This window comes from Coenobita brevimanus, chromosome 96 (assembly GCF_032717465.1).
Source record: "Coenobita brevimanus isolate Jiangsu-jjx chromosome 96, ASM3271746v2, whole genome shotgun sequence".
NCBI lineage: Eukaryota > Metazoa > Arthropoda > Malacostraca > Decapoda > Coenobitidae > Coenobita > Coenobita brevimanus.
In genome coordinates, this window is record NC_137049.1 from 1,100,153 (window position 1) to 1,122,029 (window position 21,877).

Below are 21,877 nucleotides of genomic sequence, written 5' to 3' on the forward strand. Positions count from 1 at the left end.
ATCCATTCTACTACTATCTCTCCCCCATGCTTCAGCATTTCACCACACACTCCATCAATTCCTGGGGCTTTCCCCAATTTGACTTTCTTCACTGCTTCCACAACTTCTATCCTACTGATTTCTTCCTGTCTTCTCACCTCCCTCCTTCTCCCAGCCACTTACACTCGCATTACTTCCATTCTCTATGTTCGACAATTCCTTAAAGTTTTCTCTCCATCTTCTCACTTTTTCTCCCTTCTCCACTAGTATTCTACCATTTTTATCTTTCACTCCCCTACTAACTTCACTGCCACCCTGTCTTACTCTCTTCACCTCTTTCCAGAACATTTTCTTATAGTCCCTCCACTTTACACTCAAATTCCTTCCAAATTCCTCATCCACTCTCTTCTTACTCTCTCTTACTAATCTTTTAACCTCTCTCTTTCTTTCTACATATAACTCTCTCTTCCGCTCTCAACTTCTTCCACGCCCCTATTTCTCATCCATTCATTGTATGCTTTCTTCTTTTGTGCCACAGCCTGTTTCACCCCTTCAGTCCACCACGCTGTTCCTTGCACCCCCCTCCGTCTTCTCTTCACCCCACACACGACATCACATGCTGCACATATTTCTTCTGTGAATATCTTGTACACATCTTTCACATCCCCTATCTGCTCCAATTCACATTTACCCAATTGTTCCTCCACTTCTCTCTTATACTCTGCCTTTTTCTCATCCTCTTGTAACCTTTCCACTCTCCTTGCAACTACTCCATCCTCCCGTCCTTCCCTCCTTGTATTTCTCCATCTTACTTGGATCTTGATTCTGGCCACCATCAAGTAGTGGTCAGAAAGTCCACTCCCCCAACCTCTATAAGCTCTTGCATCCATTACACATCTTCACATCCTTTCATCCACACACACATTGCCTTCCTTTCATTCAGTTCACCACCCACCCTTCTCATCACTCACCATGCTTTGTACTGAATAAAAATCCCTTAATCAACTGAAAATTAAATCATCAACAAAGATACATGACAATACTGATCTTCCACAACAGCCTTACTAGATGTTGATCCAAGATGCAAAAGACTAATATAACTTAACACAGCTTTTGGTGCAACTCATAACAGAACTTTGAATGCATTCACAGCCATAATATATGCTAAATACAGTGACCCATCCAATTATGCAGCTAATGTAATGTTGAATTTCTCTGCAGAAATCAAACTGCCATAGAAACCCATATTATAAGGCTAACTGGTATGGTGAAATCAAAAAATTTTCCCAAAGTCCCCCATCTGGCCATCTAGAAAAATTTTGACTCATCTAGATCATACCTGATATTTATTGCAGTAAACATACAATCTCTAGGAACATTACTGGGCATAAAAAGGGGTTAATTCCAATGTACAAAGTGGTGAATAAATGGTGATCGCTTACCATGAAAGGGGCTGAAGGGATGTTTGGGTGTTGGGGAGGGGTGTATCTGAGGCTGAAGGGCTAGAGAAAGGGGAATAAGCAGCGCCTCAAACCCCTCAAGGTAACTCCCCCCATCATCGTCACTTGTTGCCTAGGTGGTGGCAAGTGGAATGGTGCAGAGGTGGAAGGCTGGGGAGACAGACATGGCAGGACAGGCACTGGGGCTGGGGCAAGAGGAAGGTAGGCTGCGATGAGGGTTTGGCACGACTCATTAATCTTCACCAGGAGCTCCTTTTGTTCCCAGAGGATGCAGTCAATGTCAGCTTGAAGTGCATGTAACTTATCAATGTCAAGCACAACTGACATGAATGAGTCCCTGATTTGGCCAGCATTCTCTATTCTTAGACTCAGGTATTGTCATGTCAGCCCGGCAATCTGTTTAATCCTTGCTGTTTCTGGCTCCTCCTGTGTGTCCTGGGGTACCAGGCACTCCCCGTCCAAATGTCTGATGAGGCCAAAAGCGTCATCTCAGGAGTAGTGTCAAATAGACTCAAAATATCCTCACTGGTGGCATTACCAAAACCCTCACCAGGCACTTGCCGAGCTGCCTCTGCTGCCTGATGTAGTGCATTAATGACAGGTGTCGATGGCACAGCTGGAGTGATAATGGGGCAGCAGTTTCCTCCATCCATGCTTTACAGTCTGCTTGGTGACATCTTTCCTGAGAGCAATGATGCTTTCGATGGCTTCTTTAATGTCGACTGCCAACAACAGCAGCAACAGAAGTGAAGGATTGCAGCTGCTGGTGACTCTCAACTCTGGCTGTGTCCACCTCTTTACCAAATGAGCCACCATCCATGACTGGATTGCCGCACATTCTTGCAGTTGGGACATACAATACACATTAACTTATGCCATAGTGGAATCAGGTTTGGTGTTACTGTAGTTTTTCATTAATTCATTATCAAACATGTGTGCCCTTTCCATATTTTCTATTCAAATGAGTCTTTCACAGGTTACATGTTATTTTTCCTGGATTACCATATCTACTGGGCATTTTTATAAACTTACCTCTGAAAGCTGTAAATGTGAATTAGAATACATAAATACTTTGTGGTAGGTGGTGGTGACCATCATTCACTCACTTGATGTGCGCCTACTTCCTCCTCCAACTTTTATTATTCTTTTTCTGTGTCTGTCCTCCTCTCTTCCATTTCTCTCATCTTTCCTGTCACTTGTTATTCCTCTTCTCCCCTTTTCAAGTGGCTTTAGATGGTGACCAGTCTAATGTTTCCTGTAAGCCAGGAAACCAATTATAACACTGGGTAGTAACCATATTACCAACCCAAACATGTTCTCTACGTCAGCAAGCGGGTTGGCGGAGCGTTAGTGCCCCTCCCTATAAAACCACCAACTCAAAGACAAGCGACTACCCCTTACAGGATTATAGCGTTTGGCAATAGACAGATATCCTTCAAAACTGTTTCAGGGTCTTGGCATGTGGATTTGGTGTTGGGGGTGTTTCAGAGTTAATGTTCATTCCCTTCCAGCCCTGCAATGCAAGTGCTGTCACCTCAGCCCCCTGATCTGTAGTCCCTCACACTGTGTCATAAGTTTGCGTGTAGTAGTGCCCCTTAAATGTGGCAGTGACCTACTGGTCAAGGGATTGTACAAGACTGGTGGTGTTGGGTGGCAGGAACACAACATGAACTGCAGGGTGATGGTCAAAGAGATATGCTGGATAGCAATGAACAATTATCCAGCAGCAGCACCACTCTGAATACCAGATTCTTCTCCCTGCAATATCTTTCAGTGGCTGGAATGAAAATGTTGTCGAACCACTCTTGCAAACAGGACGATGTAGCCCAGCCCTTTGAGTTGTGCATCCAATGCACGCCCAAACTGTCAATGTTGTCATACTGCAATGCCCTGGGTCATACGAACTTATGGATAACCAAAGGCTTTACTTTACAGCTGCCTGTGGCATTGCATGCCAACAGTAAAATAAGACACTCTTTGGATGCCTTGTACCCACATGCTGAGATTTCCTTCTTCGTCAGGAAGGTGGTAGAGGAAAGGCACTTCAAAAAAAGACCAGTCTCATCCATATGAAAGATCTGGTCTAATTTGTTTGAAAGGGTACAGCAGGGAAGAAAGGTTGCTGGTTCTTTGAAAGCAGTGATAAGAAACAGGGAAGTGAGCATGGAAGTGAAAAAGTTACTACATGACAGTATTGTGATACCAACTCTAACGTATGGAAGTGAAGCTTGGACGTTGTTGGAAGGACACAAGTCAAGAGTGAGAGCAGTGGAAATGAGTTATTTAAGAGGAGCCTGTGGAGTCACATGGAGAGACAGGCTGACAAATGAGGATATAAAGGAGCATTGTGGTGTGGATGTGGATGTGATAGGAAGCGTTATGAGGAACACACTGAGGTGGTTTGGCCATGTGGAGAGGATGGAGGGTGAAAGACTGACGAAGAGAGTGTATGTGAGTGAGGTGGAGGGGGGAAGAGGGAGGGGGAGGTCGAGGATGAGATGGAGGGATGGGGTGGAGAGGTATATGAGAGAGGGGGGTGTGAGTTAGAGCAGGGGAGTGAAATGGAGGGGGACAGGGCGACTTGGAGGCGATTTGTTTGTGGCTACCCCAAACGGGATTGAGGCGTCTGGCAATAGATAGATAGATAAAGCTTTTAGACCAGATAATGAAGGTAATGAAGAGAGTTCTAGAAGGTATGATTAGAGAAAGAGTGAATACTGTAATGCTGAGGTACAGTTTGGGTTTATGCCAGGCAAAGGGACCGATGCCATATTCACTGTTTTATAGCTTCAGGAAATATATATATAGGAGAGAAAAGGGAACTGTACTTTGTTTTTGTTGATTTGGAGAAGGCCTTTGACATAGTCCCTAGAGAGGTGGTGAAGTGGATAAGGAGAAAGCTTGTTATCGAGGAGTGGCGGGTTAGGATGGTTATGGCCATGTATGTGGGTGCTCGCACCCACGTAAGAGTGAAAGAAGATTTGAGTGATGAGTTTTAAGTGAATGTTGGTGTGCAACAGGGATCAGTTTTGAGCCCCTTGTTGTTTATCAAGGTACTTGAAGCCCTCTCACGTGACTTCGGAAATGAACTTCCATGGGAGATGCTGTATGATGACGATTTGGTACTGACTGCGGACAATGAAAGGGAGGCAGAGGAAAGATTTAGGAAGTGGAGAGATGGTATGGGGTGCAAGGGCTTAAGAGTAAATGCAGATAAAAACGGTGGTATCTAGGGCTAGTGGCAGTACAGTCAAAGATGAGGGGGAGTGGCCATGTACGATTTGCCACAAGGGCGTGGGAATTCCATCTTGTGCAGTGTCTGTGATAAGTGGGTGCATAATAGATGTAGCGGTATTAGAGGCAGACTACGAGATGATGCTGATTTCATGTGTGGGGTGTGTCGAGGACAGCAGGCAGAGATTGTCAGGTGTGAAAGGATTGAACTTGCTGGTGAGTCTCTTCAGGGTGTGGAAGAGTTTTGTTATTTGCAAGGCATGTTATGTGCTGGAGGCAGGGCTGGAGCTAGCTCTGTGGCTAGAGTGAGGAGTGGTTGGAAGAAGTTCAGGGAGCTGTTGCATCTCTTGACGCTGAGAGGGATCTCCTTCCGTGCTAAGGGATCTTTGTATACAACATGTGCTAGGAGTGTAATGCTGTATGGCAGTGAGACTTGGGAGGTAAAGAAAGAGGATATTCAGAGGCTCAAACATACAGAAATGACAATGATTAGGTGGATGTGCAGTGCATCCCTAAGTGTGAGGCCTGGAGGAGGTAGGTTTATGATGGATGAGTTGAGGGGTAGGATGGGACTGGACTGTATCTGTGTTGTGATGAGGAGTGGTAGATTGAGATGGTTTGGGCATGTGGAGAGGATAGAGGATGATAATTGGGTGCAGAAAGTGAGAAGTGTTAATGCTAGGGGCAGGGTTGTGAGGTGCAAACCGAAAGAGACCTGGGATGAGATCATTGAGTGTGACCTCAGGGATAAGGGACTGAACGGGGAAGCTGACACAGACTGAGCAGCACGGAAAGCTGCCATTAGGTGACCACAGCCAACACATGCAAGCATGTTGCAGCCTTCAAAAATGAATGAACGAACAAACAAACAAACGAAAAGCTACATACTGGTGATGGTGAGGCAGGAGATTTGTGGATACTGCTTATTAGTTTTTCCCACATTTTGTTTCCTTTTCATCCGCTTGGAACCAAAAGAAACTAATTTTAAATCTTCTGATTTTTTATTACATCCTGTAACAAATCCATGAACCAATTTTAAACTGATTAACCCCTTTCGATTCACTGTAATGGGTCAAGTGGCATAATCTGTTATGTTTGTTTAGAACCAGTACATGATTGTGATGCTTATGTTATGTCACTTTGGCTCTTTACTAGTATTAGTCATGTTTGGTTGATGCTGGTGTTGTCAGTGTCTGGCTACCCAGTCCTATCCACCTACTACCACAATAACATCCTATTGCAAAAAACTTATGAAAATAATGACTAGATTCATTATGCTCTACTCTTTCTCTAACACTGACTCTGTAGCAAAAGCTTAAGTTATATGTGCAAAGGTTAATACAGAACTTTATAAACTACACAACTAATCTATTAGTAAGGACTGTCCAGCTTCACCATTTTCACTGAGCCTAGTGTCATGTGGAGTAAAAACTGCACTGCCTGAGGGTGTTAGTTCAATACTGTCCTCCTCCTCATGCTGCCGGGCTAGGTGGTAGCCCACAGGGACACCTAGGCTCTTACTGCGTTGGGAAGAATATATCACACATATTGACATCAATAAGAAGAAAAGTGAAACAAAGCTCACAGTCACCAGGATGTAAGCATACATATGTGAACTGCTTGCTACTTGAGTCAATAAAGAGTGCGCCAAGGAGTTGCCGAATGATGCCAGGACTATCATGAGAGCACACATACAGTGAGTGACACGCATGTACTGAGCCATCCACAGCAAACTAGTGGGCAGGATTGGAGCTAGCCCCAAGGCTAGAAACACTACTCCACCCCAAATGAAGTCTTCCTTCCCAAAAGACCCTATGGCTAAAAATACAGATCCAATAAAAGAAAATAAGACAGCTGCAATAAGCAACTTGCCTGGTTTAACTCTCAGGCAGCCAGAAACAACAGTACACAAGAATCTCACAAGACACACAAGTCCCCAGAATAGTGCCTGACCATCAATTTTTCTTTCCTGAATTATATCTAGTCCATAGTCAGTTGCAGAAGAAGCCAGGAGGTGATGGACAGAGCCTTGTAATGCTTCTGCCATAAACATAAACACTGAAAATATGACAGTAAACACAATTATTCTGTTCCTTCGTATCTTACTCATACTTCCATCATCTTGCTTAGACCTGGTTTCTCTAGGATTATGACAAAGAATTACAACAGATATTAAAGCATTGAGAATGATAAATATACCAATGCATATGTAAGCCAAGTGGACTTTGGTCAGACCATAATCTTTGAACCGCTGGGCCATATCGTCCAAGTAATTACTGCTTTCATCACTCCTGTTGCTGTAGGTGCCTGGCTTTGATGAATGGTGGACAGATGAAGCAGTACTGACCACATCTGCTTCTTCATGGGTTACATCAAAAGCTTCTTTCACATGTTGCACTTCAGGTTCTGGAATAAAATCTCCCTCATGCACCTGCCTTTCACTATCATTCATTATGTTGGGGTCCAGCAGAGTTTGTGCTCTGTCCCCATTACCTAAGTAAACTACATCATCTGTTTGTTCTTTTACCAGTTCAGGTATTGGGGTGATGGGTTTCTTGGGAGCTATAGTAAAAGTAGTGAAAGGGGATCTTACTGTTGTTGTGGATGTGGTTGCTGTTGTTGGGAGAGTACTGGATGAAATGGTATGTGTAGAAACAGTGCTGCTAGTTACAACAGATGATGAAGCTATCGTTGTGGGAAATCTGGGTGTGGTTGAAGTAGTTTTGGTAGCAGAAGTACTATGTACTAATATTGGCAACCTCTGAGTGGAATAATTTTCTATTTCTGTTATGACTGCTCCTTCACTTATAGAACTCCCTGAGTTATAATTCATAGTCTGCTGAGTAGTAGCCTGAAGGATAATGGGCTCTGTCTCAGTCACCTCAGATTCTGTTGTTGTAGAAGGGGGCTGAGTGTTTGGAGGTTGGGAAGAAGTTGTGGGAACATCCTGTGAATGTTCAGTTTCATTTTCAGATTCGGGTGGATATTTAGCTTTGGTATTTGAAGTTTTCTTCCATTTCTGGGGTACATCAGAATCTAGTTTATTACCATTAGTATACTCCGGCTTTTTCTTTGCTGGTCTTGTAGTTGATGAAACTGCAGTTGTCACAAGGACTGTTGTTTCTGGATAATGTGTTATATATGTCAGGTCAACATCTGGCAATGTTAAAGTAAGCTTGTTTTTAGACTGTGCACTCTTCTCTTTGGATACATTACTATTTGGTAATGTGAGATGCTGGAGGGCTTCATCAGACTGCGTCTACAGAAAAAGTGCTCATATTGGGTGGGGCCTCAGAAGTGGAGATCTGAGACCCTAAATCCCGCACCAACCTACTCAGCTGTGTGGTGAAAGGGGGAGAGAATCTTGATGTACTGCTGTTGTGGAGTTCTGCTGGATGCAGTCCCACAAAAAATGGCTGGATGACAAGAGGTACAATGAAAGCACCCACTGCAAAGCTGAAATGCAGTGCCTGCAAGGATGCTCCTCCCTGACGTCCCCAAAGATCCAAGCACATCACATTCCCACCTGTGAATTGAATGACTATTAAGAGTTCAATTCTATAATCTCTTCCATCCTACTGATGTAATGAAGCACAACACAGTAATTAAGGACATAGTGTTTTTCAACATGTTGCTCCTAAACTATTACTGCTAGGAGGATGCAATTTACACAAATTATTGACCTATATGAATGATTGTGCATAAGTTTCATCAAATTCAGTTCATTAGATTCTTATTTAGAGATTTTTTGTAAAAAAAAAAACTCTACATTCTCTATAAAAAATTAACAGGCTCCTAAAGTACAGTAACCTCTCAACTAACGCAAGTTTAAAAAACGCATTTTCGTTTTAACACGAGCAAATATTTAAGTAGATATGTTTAACTAACAAGGGTTTCTCGATTTAACGCGACTTTACACGTACGTGATGGTTTCAAATTAGCCACATGCGCCTTGGACAATCCCGAGCTGATAGACCATGTGTGGCAGTTTATGCATAAATAAAATTTTTTATTTGGCTGTTGCTTAAACAGGTTTTATTCGAACTATGATAATCGAAAATGAAGTTTGGCCCCATTCTGAGCAATTTGGCTCATTTTCGGACAAAATTTGGCCCGGAATGTGATGGCAGATCTAAACTGTTACAACTTGATGCTGCAGAACAGATAGAAGAAAACCACTCAGACCAAGATAAAGCAGTTCTTTGTGAAGAAGACAGAAAACTTAAGGGAGTTATCTTCATCTCCAGTAGCACGGGAGTCAGAGGAAGAGGAAGAGGAAAGACAGCAGAGTGAGGAGGGACAGCAAAGCGAGAAGGACAACAAATTCAGGGTGTGGAGAGGTGGGAGGTGGGGGAGTGGGGTCAGGAGGGACAGCAGCAGACGACAAATGATGCACAGATGAAGTGAGGCTGTGTGGTGTTATTGGTTGTGACCTACTTACTGTAATGAAAATGTTGCTTTTACTGTATTGTTTTTATGACCTACTAATGCATTAATAATGTTGAGGAACTTTCACAATGCCGTGAATGAAGCAGAATTGAAAGAAAATCCACGTAAAAAACGAAAACGGTATGTATTTGGGGAGAAGTAAACAATGCTTCGGCCCAACTAGGGCTCAAATGTTGTTTATTTCTCCCCAAATATACTATTTTTGTTTTTATGTGGATTTTCCTTGAAATTAATATTGTTGCTTTTAAGTTTAGAGCAGCATAACTCCCCAAATGGGTAGACTTTCCCTGAGTCCAGGAACGTAACCCCCAATATTAGCATTGTTTCTTATGGGAAAATTGTTTTTAAAAACGCGTTTTTAACTAACGCGACCTCTCCAGGAACCTAACCCTCGCATTATTTGAGAGGTAACTATAATGCAATAAATTTGGCTTGCTATGTGGCAAACTAATCATAAAAGAGTTGTTTTACAGATTCTCTGATATGTTTTATGATATTTGCATTAGAAGAATATCAGTGACTTTTTTTTTTTTTTTTTTTTTTTTTTTTTTTTTTTCAATGAAAATCTAAGTTTCCTAACTTACCAATTTCCTGATGTTTGGCAAGCTCTGTACACCAAACGTATCATTATACAAACATTCCAATGACAGAATTTATAGAAAATTTTATGGGCTTTCCAGTAGTATCTTTATTTTTTCTCTAACTTTATTAGTTAACGTAGGTGGGGACGGTCGCCATCTGGTCACTCGATGTAGTGCTGCTCTCAGGTGTCTGCCCTTTCCTCTCCTCCATCCTTCTTTCCTTCCATCCTCTTCTGTCTTTCCTTCCTTCATTCTTTCCTCGTCCTTCTATCTACAGGTGACTTTACACTCCCTCTTCTGTCTTTCTTTCCTTCATTCCTTCCTCTTACTTCTGCCTGTGGGTGAATCTACACTGAGTGACAAGGGCGTGGGAAGTAATTCCATCTTGTGCAGTGTTTGTGATAAATGGGTGCACAAGAGATGTAGTGGTATCAAAGGTAGATTGTGAGATAATGCTGATTTTATGTGTGCGGCGTGTCGGGGAGAGCAGGTGGAGATTGTCAGGTGTGAAAGGATTGAACTTGCTGGTGAGTTTCTTGAGTGTGTGGAAGAGATTTGTTATTTGGGAGACATGTTGTGTGCTGGAGGTGGGGCTGGAGCTAGCTCTGTGGCTAGGGTGAGAAGTGGTTGGAAGAAGTTCAGGGAGCTGTTGCCTCTCCTGACATTGAGAGGACTCTCCCTACATGCTAAGGGGTCTTTGTATGCAGCATGAGTTAGGAGTGTAATGCAGTACGGTGGTGAGACCTGGGCAGTAAAGGAGGAGGATATTTGTAGGCTCAGACGTACAGAAATGACAATGATTAGGTGGATGTGCAGTGCATCCCTGCGTGCAAGGCCTGGGGGGGCTGGGTTTATGATGGAAGAGTTGAGAGGTAGGATGGGACTGGAGTGTATTGGTGTTGTGATGAGGAGTGGTAGATTGAGGTGGTTTGGGCATGTGCAGAGGATGGGGGATGATAATTGGGTGCAGAAGGCGAGAAGTGTTAATGTTGGGGGTGGGGTTATGAGGGGTAGACCAAGAAAGACGTGGGACAAGGTCATTAAGTGTGACCTCAGGGTTAAGGAACTGAACAGGAAGGCTGCAATAGATCGTGGAGCATGAAGAGCCGCCATTAGGTGACCAAGGCCGATGCATGCAAGCATGTGGGAGCCTTCAAAAATGAAAACAAAAACAAAAACAACTCTCCTCCTCTTACTGGCTCCCTTCAACCTCTGTCTCTTTGCCGCACTGTTGCCTCTTTATCTCTTTGCTATCGCCACTTCAATGGTCATTGCTCCTGTGAACTGTCTGCTAGCATCCCTCCACCCCTACGATGAGTGCATAGCACCTGTCTAGCAACAAACTCTCATCCCTTTTCTGCCCAACTCTCTAATGCAAGGGTTAACCATTACTCCTAGTCCTTCATTTATGCAACAGGTCAACTCTGGAACTGTCTCCCTTTGTCTGTATTTCCTACTTCCTATGATCTCCAGTCTTTCAAACTCAGTGTGTCCAGGCATCTCGAAATGAACGGATCTTGAATTTGGCTCTCTTTCATACTGGTTTTGTTTTTTTTCTTGGAAGGAATGGCTTGCAGGCTCCTGGCCCTTCATTCCTTCTTCTTTGCATAAAAAAAATTATCAGTGTCATCACTCCTTCTGTTTCGTCTGATGATGATGATGTCAGTTTTACCATCATTCAGCTTAAGTTTCCTCCTAACCATCCAAATCTTAATACAGTATTAAACATTTAGAGACTCAAGCCTGGTCTACTCTCTTATATTCTTTTCATAACAATACACACTCTTTCTTCTGTCCTCTTATTCTCACCCACTCCCGTGCATATACCCTATCCATACTCCCATTCTCTCACAGTAACACCTCTCCGTTTAGTTTCAGAATGGGACGGTGGTTATTATGGTCTTGACTTTTTTCCTTCTTTAGTCAAAGTTTTGGCAACTTTTGGGAAGCATTTCATATACATATACAGTAAACCCTTAATATAACAGAAACTGCAATGTACAGTACCAGAATTTGCTTTTACCAGAGTCAAGGAGCTGACCAGACTAAATTCTTATATATCTGGAAAAGACCAAGGGTGACGAGTGATAAGTGAAATATACAGAGAAAGTGAACATCGGTAGTTTGTAAGATTATAAATACTGTAATAAGGTGTATAAAATGTGCACTACAGTATTAGAAAAGTGTTTAAAATTAAGTTGTAACTAAGTATTTTCTAACTGCTTTCCCTCTCCCAAGGTTAGAAACGAGTGTGTCTGAATGCAGATGTGGTGGTGTACACAGCTCTCTCGATTCTCCCTCCATTTCCTCTATACTCCCCCCATCCCTCCTTCATGCCAGTTATGGGGCTTCTGCCCAGGCACAAAGAAAAAAATTCCACAGCCAAATTTGCCCCTGGAAGATGGTTATATTGGTATAAATTGTATACCAAAATCTTCGGTGGTGTTTATGCTGTAAGATACTCTAATAAAAACACAAAAAACTGATGAATAAAAGTACAGAAATGCAGTGACAATAAAACTTATTCAAGAGTAAAAATTGCTTCAAATAACTTCCGAACATTCAAGTTCAAAATTCTGCCCACACCATGTAACAGCAAAGCATATGTCTAGAGGCAGAATTTCAGGAGCTTTCTTGTGTTTTTTTTGGCATTTTGATACGACCAATTGTTTTCGAGTAATTCGCCAGACTAAAAAAAAATCACCGAGCATGGCAGAGGATGGGGATGGAGGAAGCATGGGGGGTTGGGGACAAAGGGAGAAGAGGGATGTGTGTGTGTGTGTGTGTGTGTGTGTGTGTGTGTGTGTGTGTGTGTGTGTGTGTGAGAGAGAGAGAGAGAGAGAGAGAGAGAGAGAGAGAGAGAGAGAGAGAGAGAGAGAGAGAGAATGAGTAAGTGAGCAAGTGAGTAAGATGGGGTGAAGTGGGGGGGGTAGACAGGCAGCTTGGCTATCTTGTCTCCCTCTCTGTCCCCCCACCCTCTCCTACTCCTGCTCATCTCTCTCCCCATCCCCCTGCCCTTCCCTTCCCCCCACCCTCCCTCACCCTCACTTATCTCCCACCTCATCCTCCCCCACCCTTATATAACCCTCCCCATCTCCTCAACCTCCCCGATCCCTGCTTGTCTCCCTCCCATCCCCCTGTCCTCCCCCACCCCTGCTTGTAACCCTCCCCGTTCCCGTTCCCTCCCCCCCTCCCCTGCTTGTCTCCCTCCCGTCCCTCCGCCCTCCCCCGCACCCACATAGCTCACTGCCGCCTGCCTGGCTGTAGCCTGTCAGTTGTCCTCCCACCGCCTTACCTACCTGCATGTGATGTTTGCTGTCTAATTTTTTAGGAATAGTATTGCTTGTGAGGATAATGACATTACCTATGATGTTTCTGTGTCAGTATCTGTTGACTAAGTAAGGTATATAGGAGTTTGGGTTTGGGCCTGGAACACATCTCTGGCTTTTCTTCTGTATCTTATGGAGAAAACTGCTTCGACATGTAAATCGGAAAAAGTCCGGGTTAGCAGGGGGATGTCCAGATGTCACTTTTATCGGACTTTTGCTTCTTTCGGAATGGCTAGGACCCCAGTCAGTCCGTTATAGCCAGAACAGTCAAAGAACTCTTGTCCTCCCCTTCCATGAAAATTTTCTTGATGTTCACATACTGATGAAACAATGTACGAGTAGTATTCAAATACTGTATGAGAACACCATAAAAAAAAAACCCTCATCAAGAACAGTCCACTCAGTAATTCAAGCACTGTTTACAAAATCCCGTGGAAAAGCTGTAACAACTTTTACACAGGACAATCTAGAAAAGATTTGGAAACTAGAATTTCACAACATAAATACAGTGTAAGGACAGCCCAACTACTAGTAGTGGTTTATTTCAGCACCAAGCATCCAGTGATCACCATCTTGACTGGGCAGGTTCTAAGATTCTAGCATGATCAAAAAGCTTTAATGAATGAAATGTAATAGAATCTTGCCTATTTTCTGGCACATATGAAATGAGTGTAAACATGAGCTATGGTCATTTTAAGTGTGATAAATTGTTATGTGAATTAATTTTACAGCAGTATCCCCCACACTAACAACTTATTGTTCCTTGTCTCCTGGTAGTGCAGTCACACCTGTGTGGGACACACCTAACATTTAGCCACAAGGTCGTAAGTTAAGCCACAGTATTTACCCCCTTTTGTCAGGTACATTCCTAGGGAAATAAATCAGGTATCTACTGTTCTATGCATTGCTCATTTTTAAATTCAGGTCATCCTTTGTTGTATGGCACTCCCTGCTGCAGGTTTGCATAAGTTAAGCCACAGGTGAAAAGTCAGGTACCTGTTGTTCTGTGTATCGACCAGTTTGAATTCAGGTCGTCCTTTGTTCTGTGTGCCACTCCCTGCAGCAGGTGTGCATAAAAGACCTCTATCCTTTATTTTTCAGTCTCATTCTGTCTGAAGATGTAATATACGAAAGTATTCACTGTCGCTCCGTTCATTTCTTCTGTGGTTATATTGCATACATATCTTCATGATGAAGTGAAGTTTCTGCATGTATATATATATATATATATATATATATATATATATATGTGTGTGTGTCGATCTACCTATCTGTCTATCTCTATAAATATATATACAGTAATCACTCTAATATCCGGACGCCCAATAACCAAACATCCCCACTAATCAAACCTTATCGTCCTGGGATCAAACATTCCCAAAATGGTCCGAAAATCCAAAAAAATAAAAAAAATAAAATCGATTTTTTGCCGTCCGTAATTTGAACTTGCCGCGCACGCCGCATGAGAGCATTGTTTTGGTTCGTCATTCCTCCGACGTCCGATAGAGCGCTGCTGCATCCTCCCCACTTCCCGCCTGTCTCTCACCGCGACTGGACCTACGCTGTTCGCCATGGCTGCCCACGTGCTCGCTTTTGTGGTGGTGCCGTACTTGCTGCAAGGCCTCCTGCTGCTCTCTGCCCTACTCTTAGTGTGTGTGATGATGGCCCCGCCACCTGAGAAAAGGAAGAGAGTGGTGTTGACTCTGGAGAAGAAACGGGAGATATTGGAGAAAGTTGATGCGGGTTGGTCTTCTTCACACATTCTCCGCGAGTTCAACCTGGCCCGGTCGACTTTGTTCGATATCAAGCGTTCCCGAGACAAGCTCATGCAGTACACGGCTGACTTCTCGTCGAGAAGCAAACGCAACGTGGAGAGGAAGGTTATGTTTACCCCCAAGTATGCAGAAATCGACCGCTCCACGTTGATTTGGTATCGACAGCAACGTGCAGCTGGTGTGATGGTACGAGGAACGGAGCTGAAGGCTGCTGCTGAGAAGTTTGCAAGGCTTCACGACACCCTAGACTTCAAGGCATCCGAGGGTTGGCTCTTCGCGTTCAAGTTGCGACATAGCCTTACTAACCGTAAAGCACATGGCGAAGCATTGGACGCTAACGAGGATGGAGTGGACGAGTTTCGGCACAAGGTGAAAGGCTTGATCGACAGGGAGGGCCTCACTCTCGGTCAAGTCTATAACGTTGACGAAACTGGCCTATTCTATCGCTCGGTGCCAACGAACACTCTAGCCGATGAGACGGAGAAGCGTGTACCTGGCCGCAAGCTTTCTAAGCAACAGATACCTGCTTTGTGTTGTGCCAATGCTAACGGCATGCACCGGCTTAAGCCCGTTGTTGTTGGCCATGCAAAGCAGCCTCGGTGCCTTCGTGGGCTGATGGATGTCCTTCCTGTCGTCTGGTACCATTCTTTGAAAGCATGGTTCACAGCTGTGATTTTCAAAGACTGGTTTCACCGTCACTTCGTCAAGGAGGTCATCCAGTACCAGACGAAGACACTGGGAATCCCTCGCAACCAGGTAAAGGCTCTCCTTCTCCTCGACAATGCACCTGCCCACCTGTGCGACAAGGACTTGGTTGCTGAGAATGGCTGTATTAGGTGCATGTTTCTGCCACCTAATACGACTGCTCTCATTCAACCCATGGACCAAGGAGTGATCGTGGCAACAAAGCGCCTGTACCGTCGGAAGTTCCTGGACGAGGTGATGGTTGTTCTCGAGGACGAGGACGAGCGCAGGGAAGGACGTGACACTCGAGGCAAGCGGACTTTGGAAAACCTTCGCCGCTACAACATCAAGTCTGCGCTGTACAACTGGGCTAGTGCATGGAAGGAAGTCCCTGTGAAAACTCTTGAAAATGGTTGGTCTCGTCTGCTTCTCGGAACAGATGTGGAGTACGATTTCCTAGGGTTTGACGTGGATGACTTCCATGCACGGCTACGTACGCACGGCGACGATGTTGATGTGGACGATGTTCGTGAGTGGTTGGACGACGACGAGGGCGATCCTGGGTATCAGACGTTGTCTGATATCGAGATCGCGTCTTCGGTTGCTGGTGTCAATCCCGAACTTGAAGATTCCGACGACAAAGGCGATGATGATGCGGACTCCTCTCAGCATGACACTACTCCAGCCATCCCCAAGCTGAGCGCACTCCGGGAACATCTAGAGTTCGTCCTAGACTACCTGGAACACCCGGACTGCGACAGGGAGATGGGGCCCTTGGGACTCGTGGAGGAAGTGCGTGCTTTCCGGCAGCGCATCATCAATCGCCAGAATCGTCGGTCCTTGCGTCAGTCAACGATTGACAGTTTTTTCAGGCCCGTGACCCCCGCTGTGCCCAGCCCTGGTTCCACTCCGTTGCCTCCCCAAGACAGGCCCTCATGCTCCGAGCCACAGCCCAGCACATCAGCTACAGTGGAGTCACCGCTCGATGTGAGTTTGCGGCTATCTTCAGAGTCTTCTGTAGTCGGTACGCCATCACCACGACCCACCGATGCACCCCTTGGTCGCCTGCCAGTGATACTCTCGGACTCTGACAGCGAATAAACAGCAAGAACTTCTCCACTAGACCACACGGGAATTTTGAGTGTTGTGCAGTGAAAAAAACGGTGTGTTGTGTTAAGGTTTTCGAAATGAGAGAAAAGACTCAGTAGAAAAGAAATTTAACATAACTAACCTTCTTTGTTTTGGCTTTGGAAAATTTAAAAAACTTGGGAAAAGTTAATGTGCAACACTTAAATTTAATGGAACATTATTTGGACTAAAGTGAACACTGTGAGGAGAACGGACTTCTGTGTGTTATTGACTAAGTTCAGTGCAAGACTTCAGGAAGAGTGTAGTGCAAGTGCTTCAGGAAATCGTTCTTACTGTCAGAGTCCGAGAGGAGGCGGTTATTCATCGAGGTGGCCAGGGACTTGCTGTAAGTAGCCAGAATGTTTCATATTGTACTATTTTCCATACTATACTTACCAGAATGTTTCATATTGTACTTTTTTCCATACTATACTTACCTCATGCATGTGCAGTAGGAATGTGTTTTTCAGAGTTAGGTTCGGTTAGAGTCCATAAGTACCAGAATGTTTATTAATGTATGAACATACTTCTAAACCCACATTTTATGTTTCTTTTGCATTTATTTCAGTCATTTATGTGCCTTATTGGTGTGATTTGGGTGTTAAATAGGTGCTATGCATGTCCAGAGGGAGTTGTATAGGTGTTTCTCTGAGTTAGGGTCCATAAGTACAAGTCCATAAGCTGGGGCCCAATATCCAGACGAAACCAATATCCGAACCTACCGATGGCTCTATTGATCCGGATATTGGAGGGGTTACTGTATATATCTATCTCTATAAATATATATATATATATATATATATTTGTATATATGTCAGCTTGCACGGGCAGATTACACTTGGTTCACAGACTACACACACATCCAAAGCCACTTCAACACTACAAACACACTTACAAGCACTTCTCACCCAACATACAATCTCTACCAGACAGCCTAAGCCACTTGGTAGAGATACATAGGCTGTATCATCCCCACTTCGGCTGGGATAGGCCAGTCCTGCAGTGAACACTCAAATGGCTGATGATGATAATATACATATACACTCAATCCTCGTAAATCGCGCGTTTATAAACCACGGATTCGTAAATCACAGCTAAGTGGCTGTCAGACTGCTGGCACCCTTAAATCGCTGTTAAGCCACGAAAATCACGGACCTAGGCACCGAAGCGGGCCTTTTCCAAGGAGAATTGTAAACCGCGGCATTCAATTTGAAAATCACGACCCAACAACCAATCACCACCCATTCCTGGTGGCAAGTGTGCATACTAATGCTGCCACGTTGTTGTTGTTGTTCTTCCCGCCAGTCCGCACACTACAGACCATCGCTGTGGAGTACGGGAGCTACCTGCCATTTTTTGTGCACCTTCCCCCCTGCCTCCTACCTTCCATGGCCCCTCCCGAACCCCCAATGAAGCGCTCTAAGCAGTATGGCATCAAGAAGCAGCCGTCGTTGTCGTACAGTCAACGTTTGGAGCTCATTTGTCGTATTGAGAAGGGAGAGAAGTTTTCAAAGCTGGCGGAAGAGTTTGGGAAGAACAAGTGCTGAGAGGTTCTAAGCTCTTCCCAGCACCACCCCACTCCATTCACTTAAGCAATATCGTCATAGGATTAAGGTGAGATCCGTTAACATTGCTTATTTCTATTAAATACATGCACTGAATATTCCTAAATTTGTATGTTTGTGTTTGATGGTGCCTAGACAGATGTAGGTAGGGTGCTGTGGGGGGTGGTTGGCCAAAGTCCAGACTCAAATTAATTTTTCACATAAGAGTTACTATTTATAAACCACGGAATTTGTAAATCGCAGCAGTGGTCCAGACCCAAATTGCCGCGATTTACGAGAATCGAGTGTATATATATAAATATAAATAATGTATATATATATAAAAGTAATCCCTCTAATATCTGAACGCCCAATATCCGAACATCCCCACTAAGCGGACATAATCGTCCTGGGATCCAATATTCCCAAAATGGGCCAAAAAACGCAAAAAATAAAAAAAAATCTGACTTTTTTCCCACCCGTAATTTGAAATTCCCGCCTGGCGCCAAACAGCTGTTACACCATGGTCCCTTCACCCCTTCCTTCCTCCCCCCTCCCCTGTCAGGGATGCCATTTGGTATTTTTCATTACCAAGTGTGGGCCAATTTGGTAATGAAAAATTCGTTTGGTAATGTATCAGAATAATGCATTATCAAATGGATTTTTCATATGTATGAGGATACACATGATGGAGATGGTGGATTGTTTGCTCTCTCTGATTAATCTGCTACCCTACATAGTGTGAAAATAATCAACATGGTGTTAATTATAAGGAGAGTGATTACATGTATTTCCACTTGTATATATAATTAGTGAAGAATAAATGCTAGCTTTACGAATTTGGTAATGAAAAGTTAAATTTGGTAATGAAAGTTGAGGAGATTGGTAATGTGGCTGTTGCGATCTGGCAATTCTGTTACCCTGCCATCATCAACAGTCACAGCCTAACTCTGATCGAGAGCAGATGCTGATACCAGTGCAAGCCACAGGTGCTTGTTTTTTGTGAATAAACAGTGAATAAACTGCAATACCTCACCACTAGAACACACGGGAATTTACAGTGTTGTGCAGTGTTAAGAAATTAGAATTTAGAGTGCAGAGGATTAACTGTGGACTGCAAACTGGCGGTTCAAACCAGTCCAGGAGCAAGGGACTTGTAAGTACCCAGAATGTTTAATATTGTATAAACTCACCTCTAAAACCTCATTTTATGTTTCTTTTGCATTTATTTCAGTCTTTTATGTCCCTTATTGGTGTGATTTGGGTCTTAAATAGGTGCAATGCATGTCCAGAGGGAGTTGTATAGGTGTTTCTCTGAGTTAGGGTCCATAAGTACAAGTCCATAAGCTGGGGCCCAATATCCGGACAGGACAACTATCCAGACCTGCCTATGGCTCTATTACATCGGATATTGGAGGGATTACTGCATATATATATATATATATACACACACTCAAACCTTGAGTACCGCGGGCAATAGGGACTGGACAAGGACTGTGATACTCAAATCCGCATCACTCAGACAATATGTTTACATGTATAATGGTACAATGTGTTCTGGCAACTTTCCAAAACTCTCACTTTTACCCCTACTTACCACCTAACCCCATGTAAATTACCCCCACTTGCATCCACCATCAGGTAAAACATTGAAAAGATATAACTGTTGTAATTAAAAACATCAATGGTATTAAAAATAGCATTAACAAAAACGAAAGTTGGGCTGGGTACCCTTTTGTTGATACGTAGCTCCCTGGTATTTTCCTCCCACCCCCCAACCCCAATGTTTTGTCAAAGTTTTGCCTTCTCTCATATCATGTGGCTTTCAGGAGAGACCTTAGGCCATATGGTTAGATGAAAATTTATGGGTCTGGCAGTTATAGGGGACGAAATAGAACAAAAATTTGTGCTAACCAGAAAAAATTACTTTCATCCGTGTGTTCTCGTGAGTTAGCTTTCAGTTTCACATTTTTCGTTTGATATAGCATTTCCCAACACATTTCTGACAGACTAAGCATATGACTAAACTGCTCAATCAGTCCGAAATGTGTTGGGAAGAGCGATACCGAACGATGAATGTGAAACGCAACGTTAACTCAGGAGAACACATGGATGAAAAAGTACCTTTTTTCTGGTTTGCAAACATTTTCGCTCCATTTCGTTCCCTAAAACAGCCAGACCCGTAAATTTTAGTCTAACTATACAGCCTAATGTCTCTCCCAAAGGCCACATGATTCGAAAAGGCGAAACTTTGACAACATTGGGGTTGGGGGCGGGAGGAAAATACCGGGGAGCCACCCAGCGGAGGTGGCACTGACCCAGTCCAACTTCTCTTTTTGTTCATGCTACCTTTAATACCACTGATGTTTTTAATTACAACAGTTATATCTCTTTCAGTGTTTTACCTGATGGTGCGTATAGTTGTACATGGTGGAGGTAAAGTACGTGGGGTAAGGTGGTTAGAAGGGGTAAAAGTGAGAGTTTGCTTTCTCTGACGCTCCACATAACGCCCTAAAAGCTTCTCAGTCAGTTTCAGGATAACATATAAATTTTCACAGCTGCCAGATTTGCATCACTTCCTACGCACGATATTTATCTTCTCCCGGTCCTTCCAAATCTTTATGATGGTGCTTTCTTTATGCTATGCTTTTTCTTTTTGCCATTTCGGTAAATGTACGCTTTACTTAAAGCAGTGGAGGGACCTTACCAATTCAGTTCATATTCCTCCAGTTTGTTTTCTGTATTCTTCTGACTATTTTCAGGGTGGTAAATTACCTTTTCCTGCTGAAAATATTCCCACTTTTTATCATCACGTTCCTTAACCCATAATATGATTGTCTTGACGTAATATCTATCTATCTATAGCCCGACGCCCTAATCCCGCAAAAGGGTGGCCGCAGACAAAACGCCTCCAAGTCGCTCTGACACCCACCATTTGACTCCCCTCCCCCCAACTCACCCCCCCCTCCCTCATATACCTCTCAACTCCATCCCTCCACCTCATCCTCGGTCTACCTCTCCCTCTCCCTCCCTCCACCTCACCTACATACATCCTCTTAGTCAGTCTTTCATTCTCCATTCTCTTCACATGTCCAAACCACCTCAGTGTATTTCTCCTAATCTTCTCAACCACATCCACATCCACCCCACAGCATTCCTTCACTTCTTCATTTGTCAACCTGTCCCTCCATGTCACTCCACATGCTCCTCTCAAGTAACTCATTTCCACTGCTCTCACTCTTGACTTGTTCCCCTCTTGCAAGGTCCATGCCTCGCTTCCATACGTCAGGGTAGGGATCACAATACTGTACTATCATGCAGTGACTTCTTAACTTCCATACTCACCTCCCTATTTCCCATCACTGCCAGTGTACCAACAACCTTCCTTCCTTGCTGTACCCTTTCATGCACTTCATCCCCCAAAGTTCCATCCTTACTCATCACACTACCCAAATACTTGAATGCACTCACATTCTCCATATCCTCACCATCCAACCTCACTGCACACTCTGTGACTTCATTCCTCTCAAACACCATAACTTTACTTTTGTTTTCATTAACTTTCAACTTCCTCCTCCTACACACTGTCCCAAATTCATTCACCAAACCTTGCAACTCCCATTCATCTTCACTCAACAGTACTGTATCATCAGCAAACAGCAACACCAGAAGCTTCCAAATCTCACCCTCATTTATCAGAGTCACCCCCACATC

The 21,877-nt window shown here is 43.8% G+C and overlaps 1 protein-coding gene across 1 annotated transcript in view; it reads right to left on the bottom strand.

The window, feature by feature from the left end:
• Positions 1-6,036: 6,036 nt before the first annotated feature.
• LOC145413410 (uncharacterized) overlaps positions 6,037-21,877 on the bottom strand; it is a 42,929-nt gene continuing 27,088 nt past the window's right edge. Inside the window, 2 exon segments of the mRNA XM_080283096.1 lie at positions 6,037-7,930; positions 7,932-8,199. Of these exon segments, the coding sequence (XP_080139222.1) occupies positions 6,037-7,930; positions 7,932-8,199 (2,162 nt within the window).